At 37.3% G+C, this 14,879-nt stretch overlaps 1 protein-coding gene and 1 non-coding gene across 2 annotated transcripts; one reads left to right on the top strand and one right to left on the bottom strand.

Annotated features, from left to right (window-relative positions):
* Nucleotides 1–2,013: 2,013 nt before the first annotated feature.
* TRNAT-UGU (transfer RNA threonine (anticodon UGU)) lies at nucleotides 2,014–2,085 on the bottom strand. The gene has a single exon. It is a non-coding gene; the product is annotated as a tRNA-Thr (tRNA).
* Nucleotides 2,086–2,178: 93 nt separating this feature from the next.
* PFD5 (prefoldin 5) lies at nucleotides 2,179–14,030 on the top strand. Its single transcript, XM_089158981.1, has 3 exons — nucleotides 2,179–2,517; nucleotides 6,505–6,582; nucleotides 13,208–14,030. Exons 1-3 carry the CDS (start codon nucleotides 2,215–2,217, stop codon nucleotides 13,289–13,291), a joined length of 465 nt encoding a protein of 154 aa, XP_089015107.1. The 5' UTR covers nucleotides 2,179–2,214; the 3' UTR covers nucleotides 13,292–14,030.
* Nucleotides 14,031–14,879: the final 849 nt, after the last annotated feature.

Below are 14,879 nucleotides of genomic sequence, written 5' to 3'. Positions count from 1 at the left end.
TCCAACTTGGTTTAATTTCTAACATATCATTGTTGATGTAAACTCCATGCTTACAGATTAACTTTGGGTGAAATTTTTTTTTTTTTTTTTTTGACATTCGAAGATTTTCCACACTACATCGGAAATCATACCACTTGACATCCTCACCTATAATATAAATAAAATAAAATAAAAAACACCATGCTAATCCACCGATTGACAACTTTGGATGAATATTTTTTGTGGAGATATGAATAAGATAGTATATAGCCAATATAGACCACAATATTAGTATTTGTGAATTAGGGGATAAGAGAACAGTGGTGTTATAGCTTCAAATGTATAAGGACAACCTCTGCATTCTAAATTATAATAACCATGATTGAAGCTTATTAAAAAGAGATGAAGGATAGCGAGACCTTTGGAAACCTTAGAAGGAAAAAAAGAAAATGTATGGCCTTTGGAAACTAGGGCTGCAATAGGGTCGGGTTAGGTCGTTCTTTTCTAATCCCAAACTTAGTCCTATATATTCTTAGCTAAGCTCATTTTGCCCTAATCCTAAGCTTTAGGGCCAAGCAAAACCCATTCCCACCTTGATTGTGCTTGATTGGGCCTGGTCGAGACGAGTTGGCCCTAGACCTAGCTCTAATAGGCTCTAACCTGTCTCTATCCTTGTCCCCGATTGGCTCGGTTTCTAGCCCTAATTGGCTCTACCCTCGTCTTGGCCTTGTCTCTAGCCCTAATTTGCCTAGTCCTTAGCCTTGTCCCTAATTGGTCTCTGTCTTTGGTCCTGATATTGATTGACTATATCCTTGTCCCTAATTAGCTTTGTCTTATCTTTAATGGCCCTATCCTTATTATTGATTGGTCTTTTTCCCGTGCTTGATTAAATTTGAATCACATATATAATCAATAAAATGAATAATTTTACCTATTGTTAATTTTGAACCTACCAATACATAAAAACAATAAATAAATAAAAATAAAACTCCTAATCTACTAATTTTTTTTCTTCTTGAAGTATTTCATAACCCTACACAGAAGATGAGATACATAAGATCTTTGACATCAGAAACTAAGATGGTGTTGAGATGATGAGCAATCAATCAAGAAGATCAATAGGTATGCCATGAGGAGATTTGTAGTTTGTGCCTAATGGTTGTGATCCCTCTATTGATGACAACAATTGAATGGTCATAAGATTCTCTAGGGCCCGATTTAGAAATCAAAAGCACTCCATGTCAAGCATATGAACCTCAGGAATTTAATAAAATAAAAAATTTATATTCAATTCACATCTAAGCCTTATGTTTTCATTGGGAATTGTTGGATAGGGTTACATTTTTTATTTATATTCAATTGTTGCCAATGATGAATTAGTAAAGCAATTAAAGGCCCAACATCCCTAAGGAAGGTCTTGAGTTCGCACCCATTTGGCGGCATTAATTATATAAAAGCACTCCTCTCCTTGATGATGTAATTGTGGTGCACCAATCCTAGTTGTACCTTAGATCCAACAAATAAAGATTAATTAAAACATAGACCAAGGGTAAGATTAGGACAATATTTTATCATGATTAGGGACAAAATCAAGGTCAAGATCAGGGCTACAATAAGGGTTAAGAACAAAGCCAGGATTAGGGACCGGCACCAAAATCATGGTCAAGATCAAAGCCAAAATCACGCCATAATTAAAGTAAAAGTAAGGGCTAAAAATCAAGGGTGGGTTGAGATGGGCTATGACAGGCCAAATAGTAATCCTAAAACCACTTTTGGCCCTGACTCTCGCCTTCAAGGCCAAAACCAGGCCATAATTAAAGCAAGATTAGGGTTAAAAATCAAGGATGGGTCGAGATGGGCTAGGACAGGCCAAATAGTAATCCTAAACACACTTTTGGCCCTAACTCGCCTTCAAGGTCAAAATGTTGAGCCTAAGTTTTATTCGAGCTTGGGTTTGGGCGCCAAACTTGCACCACCATGGAAAGCTTTAGAAGAAAAATGGAGACTATAACTTAAAAAGAAAAAACGAAAAAATGCCCCCATGCAGGATCGAACTACAGACCTTCAGTTTACAAGACTGACGCTCTACCACTGAGCTATAGGGGCGGGAGATGACAAAATTGTCTCAGCTTTAATGTCATAACTTACAGATTTACATCTAAATAATTGATTACGCGAAACGCAGAAGTGATACCAGGACGAGACGGAGGGAAAGAAAGAGATAGTGGAGTTCCAATGGCGTCTAAGGGAGCACCAAGAGATGTTAGGGTTCCAGAGATGGAGAAGTTGAGTTTGGAACAGCTGAAAGGTCTGAAAGAACAATCAGACCTAGAAGTTAATCTACTTCAGGACAGCCTGAACAACATTAGAACAGCCACCGTTCGTCTTGAGATGGCTTCCAACGCCCTCCATGATCTCTCCCTTCGTCCTCAAGGGAAGAAAATGTTGGTACCTCTAACGGCTTCGCTCTATGTTCCGGGAAAACTTGATGATGCAGATAAAGTTCTTGTTGATGTTGGCACTGGCTACTTCATTGAGGTTCGTCAATAGCTTCTTATAGGTTTACTCTTTCCATTATTATTTTCATTACCTGGATGATTGTTTCGTTCGCTTGGGGTTAGAATTTAGAATATTGTTTAGTCCCTTTTGTGGAAGTCGAGTACTTTACTGATGCCCAAACTGAGTAATTTATTTGTTGGCCATATTGGCGTTGAATTGATGTTGTTCCTGTCTTCCTTTTCCCTTTTATTGAGTTTCTGCATGTTCTCTCATGTTGGATATGAAGGTTTTCTTAATGCAGTTATTTTGCTTGTAATTTAGAATTTCAAGTGTCCCAATCAAAACTGAAACTTGAATCTAGCTTATTCAATTAATCAGGGTTAGATTACAGACAGGTTGTGATGCTTGGCTATTAAAAATACATGTTTTTGTTCGTTTTTTTGCATCTGTCTTGCAATACTAACTATAATCTCTATTTTCCCCCCTTAAAATGCTATATATTATGACTGAAACGGGTCCAATTCATCATCTTCCCTATAATGACTCATCGCTAATAGATATCCTATATCTGAGTCAACGTAGTGACTATTTAGCTTCAGTTTCTAATGCTGAACATTTGAAGAGATTTTTGTTTGCAAGTGAAAGTAGTTAATATCCTTGGGTATGCAAAGCTTTTGTCTTTGCATCCACTCTTTTCTGTATCAGTTTGCTACCCCTTGAAGGGCCCAAAATCATGCTACGCAGAAGGACTTTCGTTTGCAAGATTGTAATATTTACATTTATTTATTCATCAGTGACCATATTACCAGATACTGTTGTTGCTTCATCTGAAATCTGTGTTGCCATTGAAGTGCAAGACTTGTCTCCGTGTCTGCAGGCAATAAACTAAAATAATGAATCAAAAATAAAATATTTGCTCTGCCATTCCAGCAGTTGATTTATTTTATCTTCATATCTTTCATGATTTATGGTCTTGCTTAAGGCAGTTACTTGAGAAGACACAGTCCAAACAAAATGGTTCTTAGCTGGTGTTTTAGTGAGAATCTGAGAGATCAAATGAAAAAAAAAAAAAACTGTAGAGGTTATATGATTCTTTTGCTACATGGAGTGGTGGTGTGGCAACAACGGTGATGTATACCACAATCTAGGGTTAGGGTTTAGGATGTACTCCCTAGATTAGGTGGCTGCCCAGGACTATTCCACCAATTCATAGAGGGTTCTTCAGGGATTTTAACACTGCCTAGGCCTGCTGAAAGTGAAATTCCAGATCTGAATTCTATAGGAGTTGAAATTCAGTCCTAGGTCTACTGGGAGTTGGATTAGGGTTTTGGTCAAGGCTTGCATAAGGCTAGGGTTCATAGTTGTCAAAGCGGCAAGGCGACCAAACCGATTGGGAACAAGGGCAGGTAATAAGGCGACAAAGCGGCGCCCATGCGGCAATAAGGCGACCAAAGTGGTTGGGTCAAATTTTTTAAATATAACTACTTTTAAACTACTCAATACAACTACTTTCTATAATAAGCTAAACAAATATTCATTAGTCACATTCATAAAAAAAAAAAAAAGCATTCAAGAATCATAATTATGAAAAATTATTCAAAAAAAGAACACAAACATAAGTTCATCTCATCAAACCATGGTTGTCAAAGTGTTCGCCTAGGCATTTATTGATTCATTGATTCTTAATGTTGAGTATGGCTTATGCTTCACATTTACCGAGCAAAAAATAGGTTCTATGCCACTTTGGGCCTTGGCGTTTCTTTGCAGATTGGGCGTCAATTAAGCGGTTCAAAACAAAGCAGTTGAAAAACTGCTTTGCCGCCTAGGCAGCTGCTTTGACGACTATGCTAGGGCTGGCTGTAAAGTTAGGGAAGAACTTGAGAACACTTCTGTTTTGAGTTTCAGAAGCTATCTCAAGGGGTTAGGGGCTTAAACTGGGGTTTTAGTAATTCTGGAATTTTCAGAAATTTCTGCAACTTTTTCAACGAGGAAGATGAAGTGCAGAATTTCTAGAAGTCACTAACCAAGGTAGGTTTGCAAAAACTAATATTAGACCTTTGTTCAGCAGGCTTGGGCGATCCTAAAGAGGGTACAACTGGGTGTTTTGGGGCTGGAATGAGGGAGTCCTAGTTGGGGTGGGATCTGAAAACATGGGAAGAAGAAGGAGATGTGAGATGGCTTCTAGGGCTTAGGGAAGGGCTGGAATTTGAAGAAAACTAAAGGAGAAGGGTGAGAGGGTATTTTGCAGCAGGTTTGGGGATGTTTCTAGGGTTAGGCAAGAGAGTGGAGGGGCTGTGATGGTCCGTGAGGCAGGGGAGGGAGAGGGAAGGCTTGTGTGGGTTTTTTTTTTGTTTGTTTTTTGTTTTTGTTTTTGTTGTTTTTGTTGTTGGGGGGGGTGCTGGAACTTACTTGGGAATGCTGGACTGATGCTTGAAGATGATGGCTGGATCTGCAGATCTGAACTTGAAGCGGAATGCTTGATTCCTTTGAAGACTTGAAATTATTGAAAGCTGAAGAAGAAACATAATTTCTGACTCAACCCTCAACCGAGACACGCCCAATAAAGGAGGTCCCGATCCTCAACTCAATGATTTTATTAATCTTAAAATCTGAGAAATAACTTACAATGAGAGGCTATTTATAGCCTGAAATAACAGATTCTAACTCAACTTCAAAAGTCCTTAATAGATAATAATTCCTTTACAACTTCAATTGGACTCTTAGCACGTATCTAATGGAATTAAATTACTAGGTGATCTCAGCCCTTGGATTTGAAATTTCACTCATACACAATATCGGGGGCGAAAGCGAGAAGACAAAAAATCGCCAAGATTTCGGTGATATCTTGGAAAAAATAAAAATATCATTGAAATATTGAAAAAATCATCGAAATATCGCAATTTTTAATGTCACATCCGCTCTATATTTATTACACTTTGAAACCTCAAAGCCCAAACACGGTTCTAATGTCACAACATTGTAATTATTACACTTTTTCTTGAAACCCATAACCAAACCTAATAGCCTTTTTGGAAAACCGTATTTCAAATCTCCACCATTTGATTTTTTTCTAACAACCATAAGATCTCATTCAATGTTTGCCCTTCTTTTATTATATTATTTTTTCATAAAAAACTGTGAATTTCGTTCCTTTCTTTTGTCCTTTTGTGTGTTAGCTTGAATAGTGTGCATGTGGATGTTGAATATTTTAAAGAAGCACAATTATCAAGGATTGCAATTATTACACTTTTGAGTAATTATTACTACTTTATCACTCTCTAATTGATGAGAAACCCAAGGTCCACAACCTATACTATACCTTGAAAACTTAAAATATAGGCCAAAATTTTGCCTGTTCGCCATGTTTGCCGAACTTTCATACCTTGCTTAAGACTAAACAACAAACTTAATCTCAAACTGGACTCTTTCAAAACACAACCTTCACTCACAATAGGAGACTCAAAACAAGTCCAAATTAGATTCAAACTGACTCAACGAAATTTTGAAATAAATCCTAGAAAATTTAAGAGTAAATTGAGTGCTAATGTGCCCAAAATATGCCTCCTGTAGGGTTTGGCCAGATTATGGAGGCTTCTTGGATCCATCTTGGGGCCTCACTTAGGGCCTCACTTATGGCGGGTCCTTGTGTTCACATCAACCAGCTATATGGACATCCATCACACGGTTTAAATTAGCCACCTATTAAATTTCAAACTTGGAATCATTCATATGCCTCCCATGTGTGTTCATATATCTTAGTGTTTTAGGCTTTTAGCCATCCGTTTCCACATCTAGAAGTTTTAATATCTGAATTTTGGATTTTCAAAACTTTGGTTTGCCTCTTGGTGAACTCCTTGTTTGTTCAAGTTGACATTTGAGTAGAGGATTGAGCCATGGAATATAGGTGTTCGTAAAATTTCAGCTATATTCGATCCTGCTTTATGGTATGCAACTCTAGATATGTTCTAGACCTCCCCCCCCCAAAAAAAAATGCTTAACCTTTTGTGTTGGCTTTTTATGGATCAGAAAACAATGGCTGAAGGAAAGGATTATTGCGAGAGGAAAATAAACTTGTTGAAATCTAACTACGAGCAGCTTGTTGAGGTATATGTGCTTGAAACCCTTCTGTTAAATTGCTAGTAGGCAACAGTTTCCCTTTTATGTTAAATTGCTATTGGTTGACATGTTAGTTGATTCAGTGCCTCTTTATGTTTGGTGTAGACAATGGGTCTTGATTTGGTAATGATTTTCCCTGTTTATTCATGAGCAATGACAATTCCAGAGAAAAATGATATGAATTGCATTCATTGTTAGCTTGTAATCTAGTATTGAAGTGCTATATATATATATATGGTGAACCTGGTGCTGAAGGTTTCCGCATAAGTAGAGTCTGGGGGGCAGTTTTCTATTCAGCCTTGCCCAACAATTTTTGCTGAGGCTATTTTGATACCATGACCTCAGGCTACAACTTTGGTCCACCAGCCATTGTGCCGAGGGATGCCCCTACATATATTATTTAGTCTTTTTAATTTAATAAATCCAGGAAGGATTTCTGTTCATGAAAATTGCACAGGCTTGTGTTTAAAACATCTCTGTTGGAACATCAAAAAATTTCTTCAAATGTTGTGGCAAAAGAGGTTTTTGCTTTTATTGCTCCAATAAGGCATCTATTAGCTACCTAAATGCTTTCATAGATATGACCAGGAAATGGTGCTCTTCCAATCCTTTGAATCACCATGGCCACTGGAAATGGTGCCCTTCCAGTATGCTTCATTTGTTGGAATCTCTATGCATCTGTTGAGGCCCTTGTGCATCAGGATGCGTGACCAAAATATGGATGATTTTTTGTGAAAAGCTAAAATGCTGCAGTAAGAAACTCAAGTGTCTCCAGTCTTTCTGTACATATGGACGAAGATGAAGAATATTGGGGAATTAAGCTTATGGTAATATGGTACAGCCAGAAAAATTACTCATAATAGAATGAGAGTAGAGGGTTATAGAAATACCCATTGGCAACACAAAATAGATCCCTATGGACAATTCTAACCTTGTATCCAAATTACAACAGAAGCACATACCATACAAAGACTTTCTTCTTGATAATAGATGGTCTCATGGTCAACCATTTAAGTTTGCTTAGAAATGTCACAGTAGAGAAAACTTAGTTTGTATAGAACCCTCGGTTCCCATTTCCAAGATCTGCCCAGCTAAGACACTGTGGCACAAGTTCTAAGCATTCAAGAGACAACATCTACTCCAAAAGATGTGGCCTAAGGACGGAATTTCAAATAGTGGCTGCTTATTGTTTCATGCTTCCTTCTAATTCAAGCTAGTAGGCTTTTTCATATGTTCTATTATTGTTTATAATTCCGTTTGTTTTATTTCATTTATAATTACATCGTTGGTTCTGTTGAACTTGTGCCTTGTTTTGTGATTCTGGCCTCAAATAATGCGATGCCTTGATACTTGCTTGCTTGTTTTTGCACTATAAGTTTTATTTATATCATGTTTCCAGGTTTTAGGCCATATTTTGGCATCTGTGGTTGCCTTGGAAGTTGTATAGGTTGTAAAGGCTGACTAGGAGAGTTTTCCTCCCCCTTTTTTTTTTAAATTGTGTGGTGCTATCAGTTTATGTCTGTGTGTTAGAAAATATTTTTCCCAAACAAATTAGCATATGGAATACATATTCCCCAGTCCCCACTTATTTTATTATGCCTATTATGCTTGGCTGGAACACTCATCTCATGGGCTTTCTTGTGAAAAATTTCTTCCAAACAGAATAGGAGTTTGATACTTAAAGGTGGTTGTTGGAAAATTTTGTCCTATGTTCTTTGTAAAATTAACATTAATCATGATCGGGAATCAACTTAGATGTACAATGGACATAAAATTCTGTGATTAGTCTCGACAATGTGATTGTCTCCCCTTGCACGGGTATGTCTATTTAGTTATGAACTTGATCTATGAAGTCCATTGTCACACTCTTATCTATAACTATATATGTATGTGTATGTTCTATCTTCAGACTTTATAACATTCTGGTCAAGCAAGAATTTATTTGGTGTACGTATATTACTACTAGACAGTTACTGGTGCAGGCAAGGGATTGGGAAATCCTATTTAGATGGACCCTGTGAAATTTAACTAGGAAAATTCAACGAGATAATAAATGCAAAACTGATGAAATGAAGGGAACAACAAAATAATGCAATGAAATGTTGCATACATCTGGCCCTCCCAGTCCTTGCAGTAGTGGGGAGCCTTGTGCACTTGGAGGCTTTTTTAAAAGAGCATGGGCCTTGGTGCAACAGTAAGGTTTGTTCTGCCCTTCCATAGCAACCCAGAGCCTGGAAACAGTGTCTACTTGAAGTGGAGCAAAGCTGCTTATGTTAAGGACCTACCCACTGACTGGTGAGAGCCTCATGCACTGGGTACACTTGTTTCTTAACAGTAAAAAAATTAATATCTATCTTGGAAAACCAGACCAGTCAATGTCACCATGTGGGAGAGATGGGAATTTTGCAATTAGGAAGATAAAATTTCACACATATATTACTCAATTCCAGTACCAACATCCGTAGATCAGTTTTATTAACTTATTCCTAAAATAGATTTTGTTATACACCCACAATGTCATAATGACTTTGAACTTTGACTGAGGCACCTAAAGCAACTTGAAAGTAACTACCTTTAGTAATTAAGGCTCCTACTGTGAATATAATTACAATATAACAACTCCAATGTGTGCTTAAGTGGCTGAACCCCTTCTCTAATGATATAAAATTTCTAATTAAAGATGCATTCTAAAAATAGAACTCAATTTAATTAGGCATACATTGGGAGAATTCTATCATGGATCAAGAGTCCATTCTTATGTAAATTAACCATTTATCTTGATACTTGGTGGGATCACAAACTATTTGTTCCGACACCAATATCAAGCGAAAGAGAAGTTTTGATCATTCAAAGCTGTTCTTAAAGAATAGTGATGGAAATGAGCCAATTTCTTGTGTATAGTCTTTTGATCATTCAAAGCTGTCCTTAAAGAACAGTGATGGAAATGACCCAATTTCTTCTGTATAGTCTTCTCAAACACCCAAAAAAACTAATCCTACACTCTGATAATAGCTTTACCATGCAACTGGGACATCAGGTTGCTCTTGAATTAGCTATATGAGAAATCTAGAACAGATAATACTCTGTATGGAACAATGACAGGCATAAATCAAGATGGAAATAATCCCATTTAGTCTAATGTATTGTCCTGAACACCAAAACATGATCCTAACTTATTCAAGTGCCAGTCAAGACTAACAACCAATAAGACAAGTACATGAGCAGAATTTAACCTAGCAACAAGAGAAAACCTCTCAATGTAGTTAACACCAAATGTCTAATTCAGCCTTTAGCTACCTCAGACCTTGAAGCTGCTCAACAAATCCATCAGGGTGATATTTATTGTTAAATGAGACTTCATTCTGATCCTTACCATTTATGTAAAACAATGGAAGACTATATCTGGTGATTTGGTGGAGCCAATTTCCACATCCGTAGCTGATTTTCACCCAGGATGAAAATGTGCCTCTTAATAGGATGTAGGAATGGAATGGGTTGATAAAGATGATACATAAAGTATGCCATAGATGGGGGGGGGTGGAAGATGTGAGATAGAGACTAATTGGTTACTAGAATTGGACTGTTGAGAATGCAAGAAAGCATAAAATTTTCTGGTGCATTGGCAAGTAATTAGTGACAGATGAAGGAGCAGGAGCTGCAAACAAGGTATCAGAATCTTCTTTCTTCAGTGTGTGGGGGACTGGTTGGGGGAGTGGCTGGGTGGTTGACTAGCAGCAGCAATTGATGCAGATGGCTGGGGATGGTACTGATATATACCTTGAATGGAGATGAGAAGAATCCATGTAGGAATAATAACAATAGTTGGACGCACAGGATCAGTTTCCAAACCATGACTTAATTGTAGAGAATTCCATATTATTCTTCAGTCACACAAGTAGAGTTCTGTTCTTACTTCTCCACTCATAATCATTTGAGTTGGCAGGAAGGGGTCCTGATATCAAATACTTACCCGGCATTAATGTATACTTTCTCATCCTCTGCATTTAGAAAGTAGTTCGATGCCCCATTTAGCTAATAGCAGTAATTGTACCTTTTTGAGTCTATAGAAGATTGAATAGATAATTTATAACCACAGCAAATTACCAGTCCCCTCAACAGTTAGAATTGTAGGAAAGAGAATAAATAGTTTCAGAATGACAGTTTGGATATGTCCGAGCTTAGATGACCTATGGGGCTGTTTTGGTTTCAAACTTTCAAGATTTGATGATGGTCTAATTGTTAAAAAGTCTTCATATTGTTTATGGAGAAATAGTAACTTGAAAATTTCAGGATTTACTGTCAAGTCTTACCAATTCAGTGGTCTGCTGAGGACCAAAACTGGATTTATGACCATGCTTAATCAACCGATATGAACCCAAATTTTTTTCAGAGGATCCAATTGTTGGAGAGTAAGATGATGTTCAGATGCAGAAAATTTACCCAAAACAAGGGGTGCCACCAAGGTTTAATATAACCTTTTGCAATGAAGTAGAACTTCACGCACAGTTCCATTTACTGTAGATCATGGTGGCAGAAAATTCCATCAGAGAACATTTAACAGTAGTCAGACGCTGCAGATCTTACAACACTATCTCAGATCTCAATACAGCAAACAATCCTAATGCAGGGAGCAACTGATCTGGCAAAACTGCATCAAGGGATCTTTGTTTTCATTATTTTATCAGAGGAATCTGCAACATAAGAAGGTAGCAGAAGGTGGCTGCACACCAGAATGAACCCGTTAAAAAGGACTGTCAGGAGATTCGAAAGATCATCTAAGAGAGGAGAGGGTATACTGATCACCTATTCTCTGATACTGTGTCACAGATATAAGAGAGGAGAGGGTAGAAGACAACAGGAAAAGATCTGGTGGGGAGAATAGAGTTAGAATCCCCATGGTAGCAGTAACTTTATTTGTGAGAAAATATAGGTGCACCGTTAAAAAGTAGAACCAATGGTTGACTCATTCACATATCGCATGTAGGAGTTTGGACTTATTACCTTGTAAACTTCCATAAACCTTTTTATAGCTAGTAAGACAGGTTTGCTCCACAAAATCTTGAGGATAAACTCTTGTACTTAATTCACTTGTTACTGGAAATTGGAAAATTCCTCTGGAGCCTGGCTAATGGATATGTTCCTTGGCCAACAGTAATGAAAAATAACTGAACTTTGAAAAGGGTTAATTGTGTTCTTTCTCTGCCCAAATTCTAGTCATTTTCTTTGCGAATAGGCACAAGGATTGCGTTTTATTCCTTCCCATTGATCTTCTGATTTTGTCACTGATGTAGCTCCAGCTCCCGTTCTATCACCAACATTTTGCTTCACCCTTAAAATTTTCTGATTCTTTCATAGCATCTTCATACTTTTGCATCCCAGGTTCTAGTACTATTTTTTTTTTGTTTTCTTAATTTTTATTCAGCAGGATAGATTTTTATTTGGCTGTCTTGGACTTGACCCAAATCCAATCAGGTTTCTGGACCAAGAAGAACTGGGTCTACTTTTCACTTGTGGATTTAGTAGAATTAGAAGAATTTAGTTTACTTTGGTGATAATATATTATTCATCAAATTTAGAAAGTGGGATATGTTTGCAAGAGTTAGAGTTGGATAGAAATCTTAGGAGATTATTTCCTTGTTAGAGTTCTAAATAGCTTGTATTAGGATGAAATTCCAGACTGGAAAATATGAATTGAGTTTATGGTCTGAGAGTGGGTGGTTGCATTTCTTCAACACCTTATCCCCCCTGCACTCCACCCCATGCCACCCCTCCGAAGAAAGAAAGAAAGGAAAGGAAAGGAAAGAAAGAAAACCTTTCTTGAGGTGGTCAGGGACTCAGGGTCTACATTTTGATCACATATCCTGATTATGTAGTGGACAGGGAGAGATTCTTTTATTATGTAGTCTTTAGTATACCTTTTCTTCTTCTTACTTTTTGCCATTTTGGTTCTCTTGACTCTACACAAGGTGGAATTCCTGTTTCTGGTTCAAGTTTCAAATTACTGAGTTGGTCATGTCTTTCTTATTCTAGTCTATTCTTCCAATATTTGATATTTGATAAGATTTCATTACTGATTTGCCTTGAATTTTGAGATTACTTTTTAGCTTTACAACACTACACAGAATACCTTACTCTGTTTCTGGATTGGTCAATAACCATTCATACATCTAATGATTTGCAGTAAATATCGTTACAAAATTATCATTTATAATTGTCATATTCATTATATTCGTTCTTTCTTACTTTAAAGAGGTCATCCAGTAAAAGAATCAATTTAGATTCCTCTTCCATGAAGAGTTTAACGTCCATGTAGTGTGGATTACCATTTGATAGTCTGAGATGTAAGGTACTTGCTGACCCTATTGTGCAAAATGTCGAGTTCCCAATGTTGCGGATGGAGTGGTGCTGTTTGGTTGATAAAATATTAAAGAATGATAAAGAAACATCTTATTTAGATAATTTAGATGCAGAGATCAAAGCATTTCAATTTTTTTTGTCTTGTTTCAAGGTGCTTAGTTGAATCTATGGGTGTTAATTCTGAAAATATCTTCACGGTTTTGAATATCAATGTTAGCCTCTGTAGTTACTTACAAGACGTAAGCTTCTGACGCAGGTTGCATCCAAGAAGAAAAGTATAGCAGATGAAGCTGGAGTTATGTTACAAGCAAAGTTGAGGCAGGTTGCTCCAACCAGTTAGTCCATATATTTAACAACTGGTTTTTTGGTTGACATGTATTTTATAACACCTGATTTCAGTATAGGAATTGGCTTTCCCCACTGAAATGGTGTAGAAACCTGATTTGGTTGTTGCAGGAATAATTTATTATTCTCAATTTCTATAGACCATGGTATTATTTTTTGACCATCTACATGTTAACCCAAAAAAAGAAAAAAAGGATGCTCATCTGCAGGTGAAAATGTGAATTCAAGTCTAACTGAGAACGAGAAAAGATCCTGATAGATGTTCACCCTCCAGATTTATTGCCAACATTCATAAGAACAACCATCTGAGATGCAAAGCTTGGATGATCAGTCATTTTCATTTAGAACAGCTGGAAAACTGACCTCCTGATTACATTTTACAGGTTACTGACCAAGGTATCTTTGATTGAAGGTCTTTACAGGAAATTAGCTCATGGCAGCATTCATTTCTCCCAACTAAAATTAATTGACAGAATCATAAATAAAAATATCCATTCACAAGCATGTGAGCAGGGCCATCTTGTTTACTTTGGTTGGTTAAACACATGCCCTGACCAAACCCTAGTGGGGGCAGACCTGTTATAATCAAAGTAGACTTTTGGGTAAAGGCCTGGATATTAAAATGAATTTAGAGCCACATCTCAATTGCTGGTTGAGTTAGAGTAATTGAATGGGTTGGCCAAATCATTTTCAATCAAATAGGAACTCTGCTTGGGACCTCATGAATTTGGATGTTTCTGGGCAGGCAAACTGATATGAAATGTAGAGCCGGGTTACTTGTTGGCTTTTATGGAAATAGTATCAAATGACCTGGTTTGTCCCATGACCAACTTTTCAAAAGTTGAATTCGTGTACGTTAACTTGATAGCTTCATTTTTGCCTAATTGGAGGTGGGAATGGAAATTGGGGTTACGTATTTTTTGAGACACCCACCTTGTTGTCGTATCAAATTGCAAGGAAGAAACTAAGTTTGGTTGGAGCACAGCCCCTAGATGAGTGAAATGACTATTTCGCGAGCTCGGAACTTTTGTCCACAAGGGTAGAGGATTACATTATTTTCACATCTCTCTAGAGGTGAGTTTCTGAATGTGTGGTTGAGAGGTATGAGAGTAGTTTAATCTACTCGCAAGGGTAGAATATTCCAACTACAAGTCTAGAATGTACGTCTTTCTATATGGGGAAGGTGTTGTGATATTTCAATTGCAGGAATATTTAATCTAAACAAGCCTAGATGTTAGAATATACGTTCGGTGGATGGGTCTTTCTTGGATGTTGTGTAATTAATGTGCAGTATTAGGTAGCCCATGGTCGAGATCTAAACGAGGGTCAAGATTTCGATCTCAACTGCCCGTTTTGCATAGAACTACTCTGTACCCAAGCAAAATGCTCGGTGGATGTGCTTCCAGTACAATGGTGTTTGAGAGATAGTAAATTCAAAGTCGTTTTGGGTTCAAACTTCCGTCCCTTTACACCTTATCCCTTCCTTCCCTCTCATCCTTTGGGTCAAGAAGCCCCAATCCTTTTGTGACTTCTTTGATGATAGAAAAAAATTGATTCAAATACATTGTCATGCTTTGTTAGTC

This window comes from Hakea prostrata, chromosome 6, assembly GCF_041222555.1.
Source record: "Hakea prostrata isolate BN-2017 chromosome 6, UWA_Hpros_2, whole genome shotgun sequence".
Lineage (NCBI taxonomy): Eukaryota > Viridiplantae > Streptophyta > Magnoliopsida > Proteales > Proteaceae > Hakea > Hakea prostrata.
The sequence above is the reverse complement of the archived record's forward strand: the minus strand, read 5'-3'. Positions and strand labels throughout refer to the sequence as shown.

Coding starts and splice junctions, on each gene's coding strand:
- PFD5 (XM_089158981.1), top strand. CDS start 2,215: ATGGCGTCTAAGGGAGCACCAAGAGATGTTAGGGTTCCAGAGATGGAG. Junction 2,518..6,504: donor GCACTGGCTACTTCATTGAG/GTTCGTCAATAG, acceptor TTTATGGATCAG/AAAACAATGGCTGAAGGAAA. Junction 6,583..13,207: donor ACTACGAGCAGCTTGTTGAG/GTATATGTGCTT, acceptor CTTCTGACGCAG/GTTGCATCCAAGAAGAAAAG.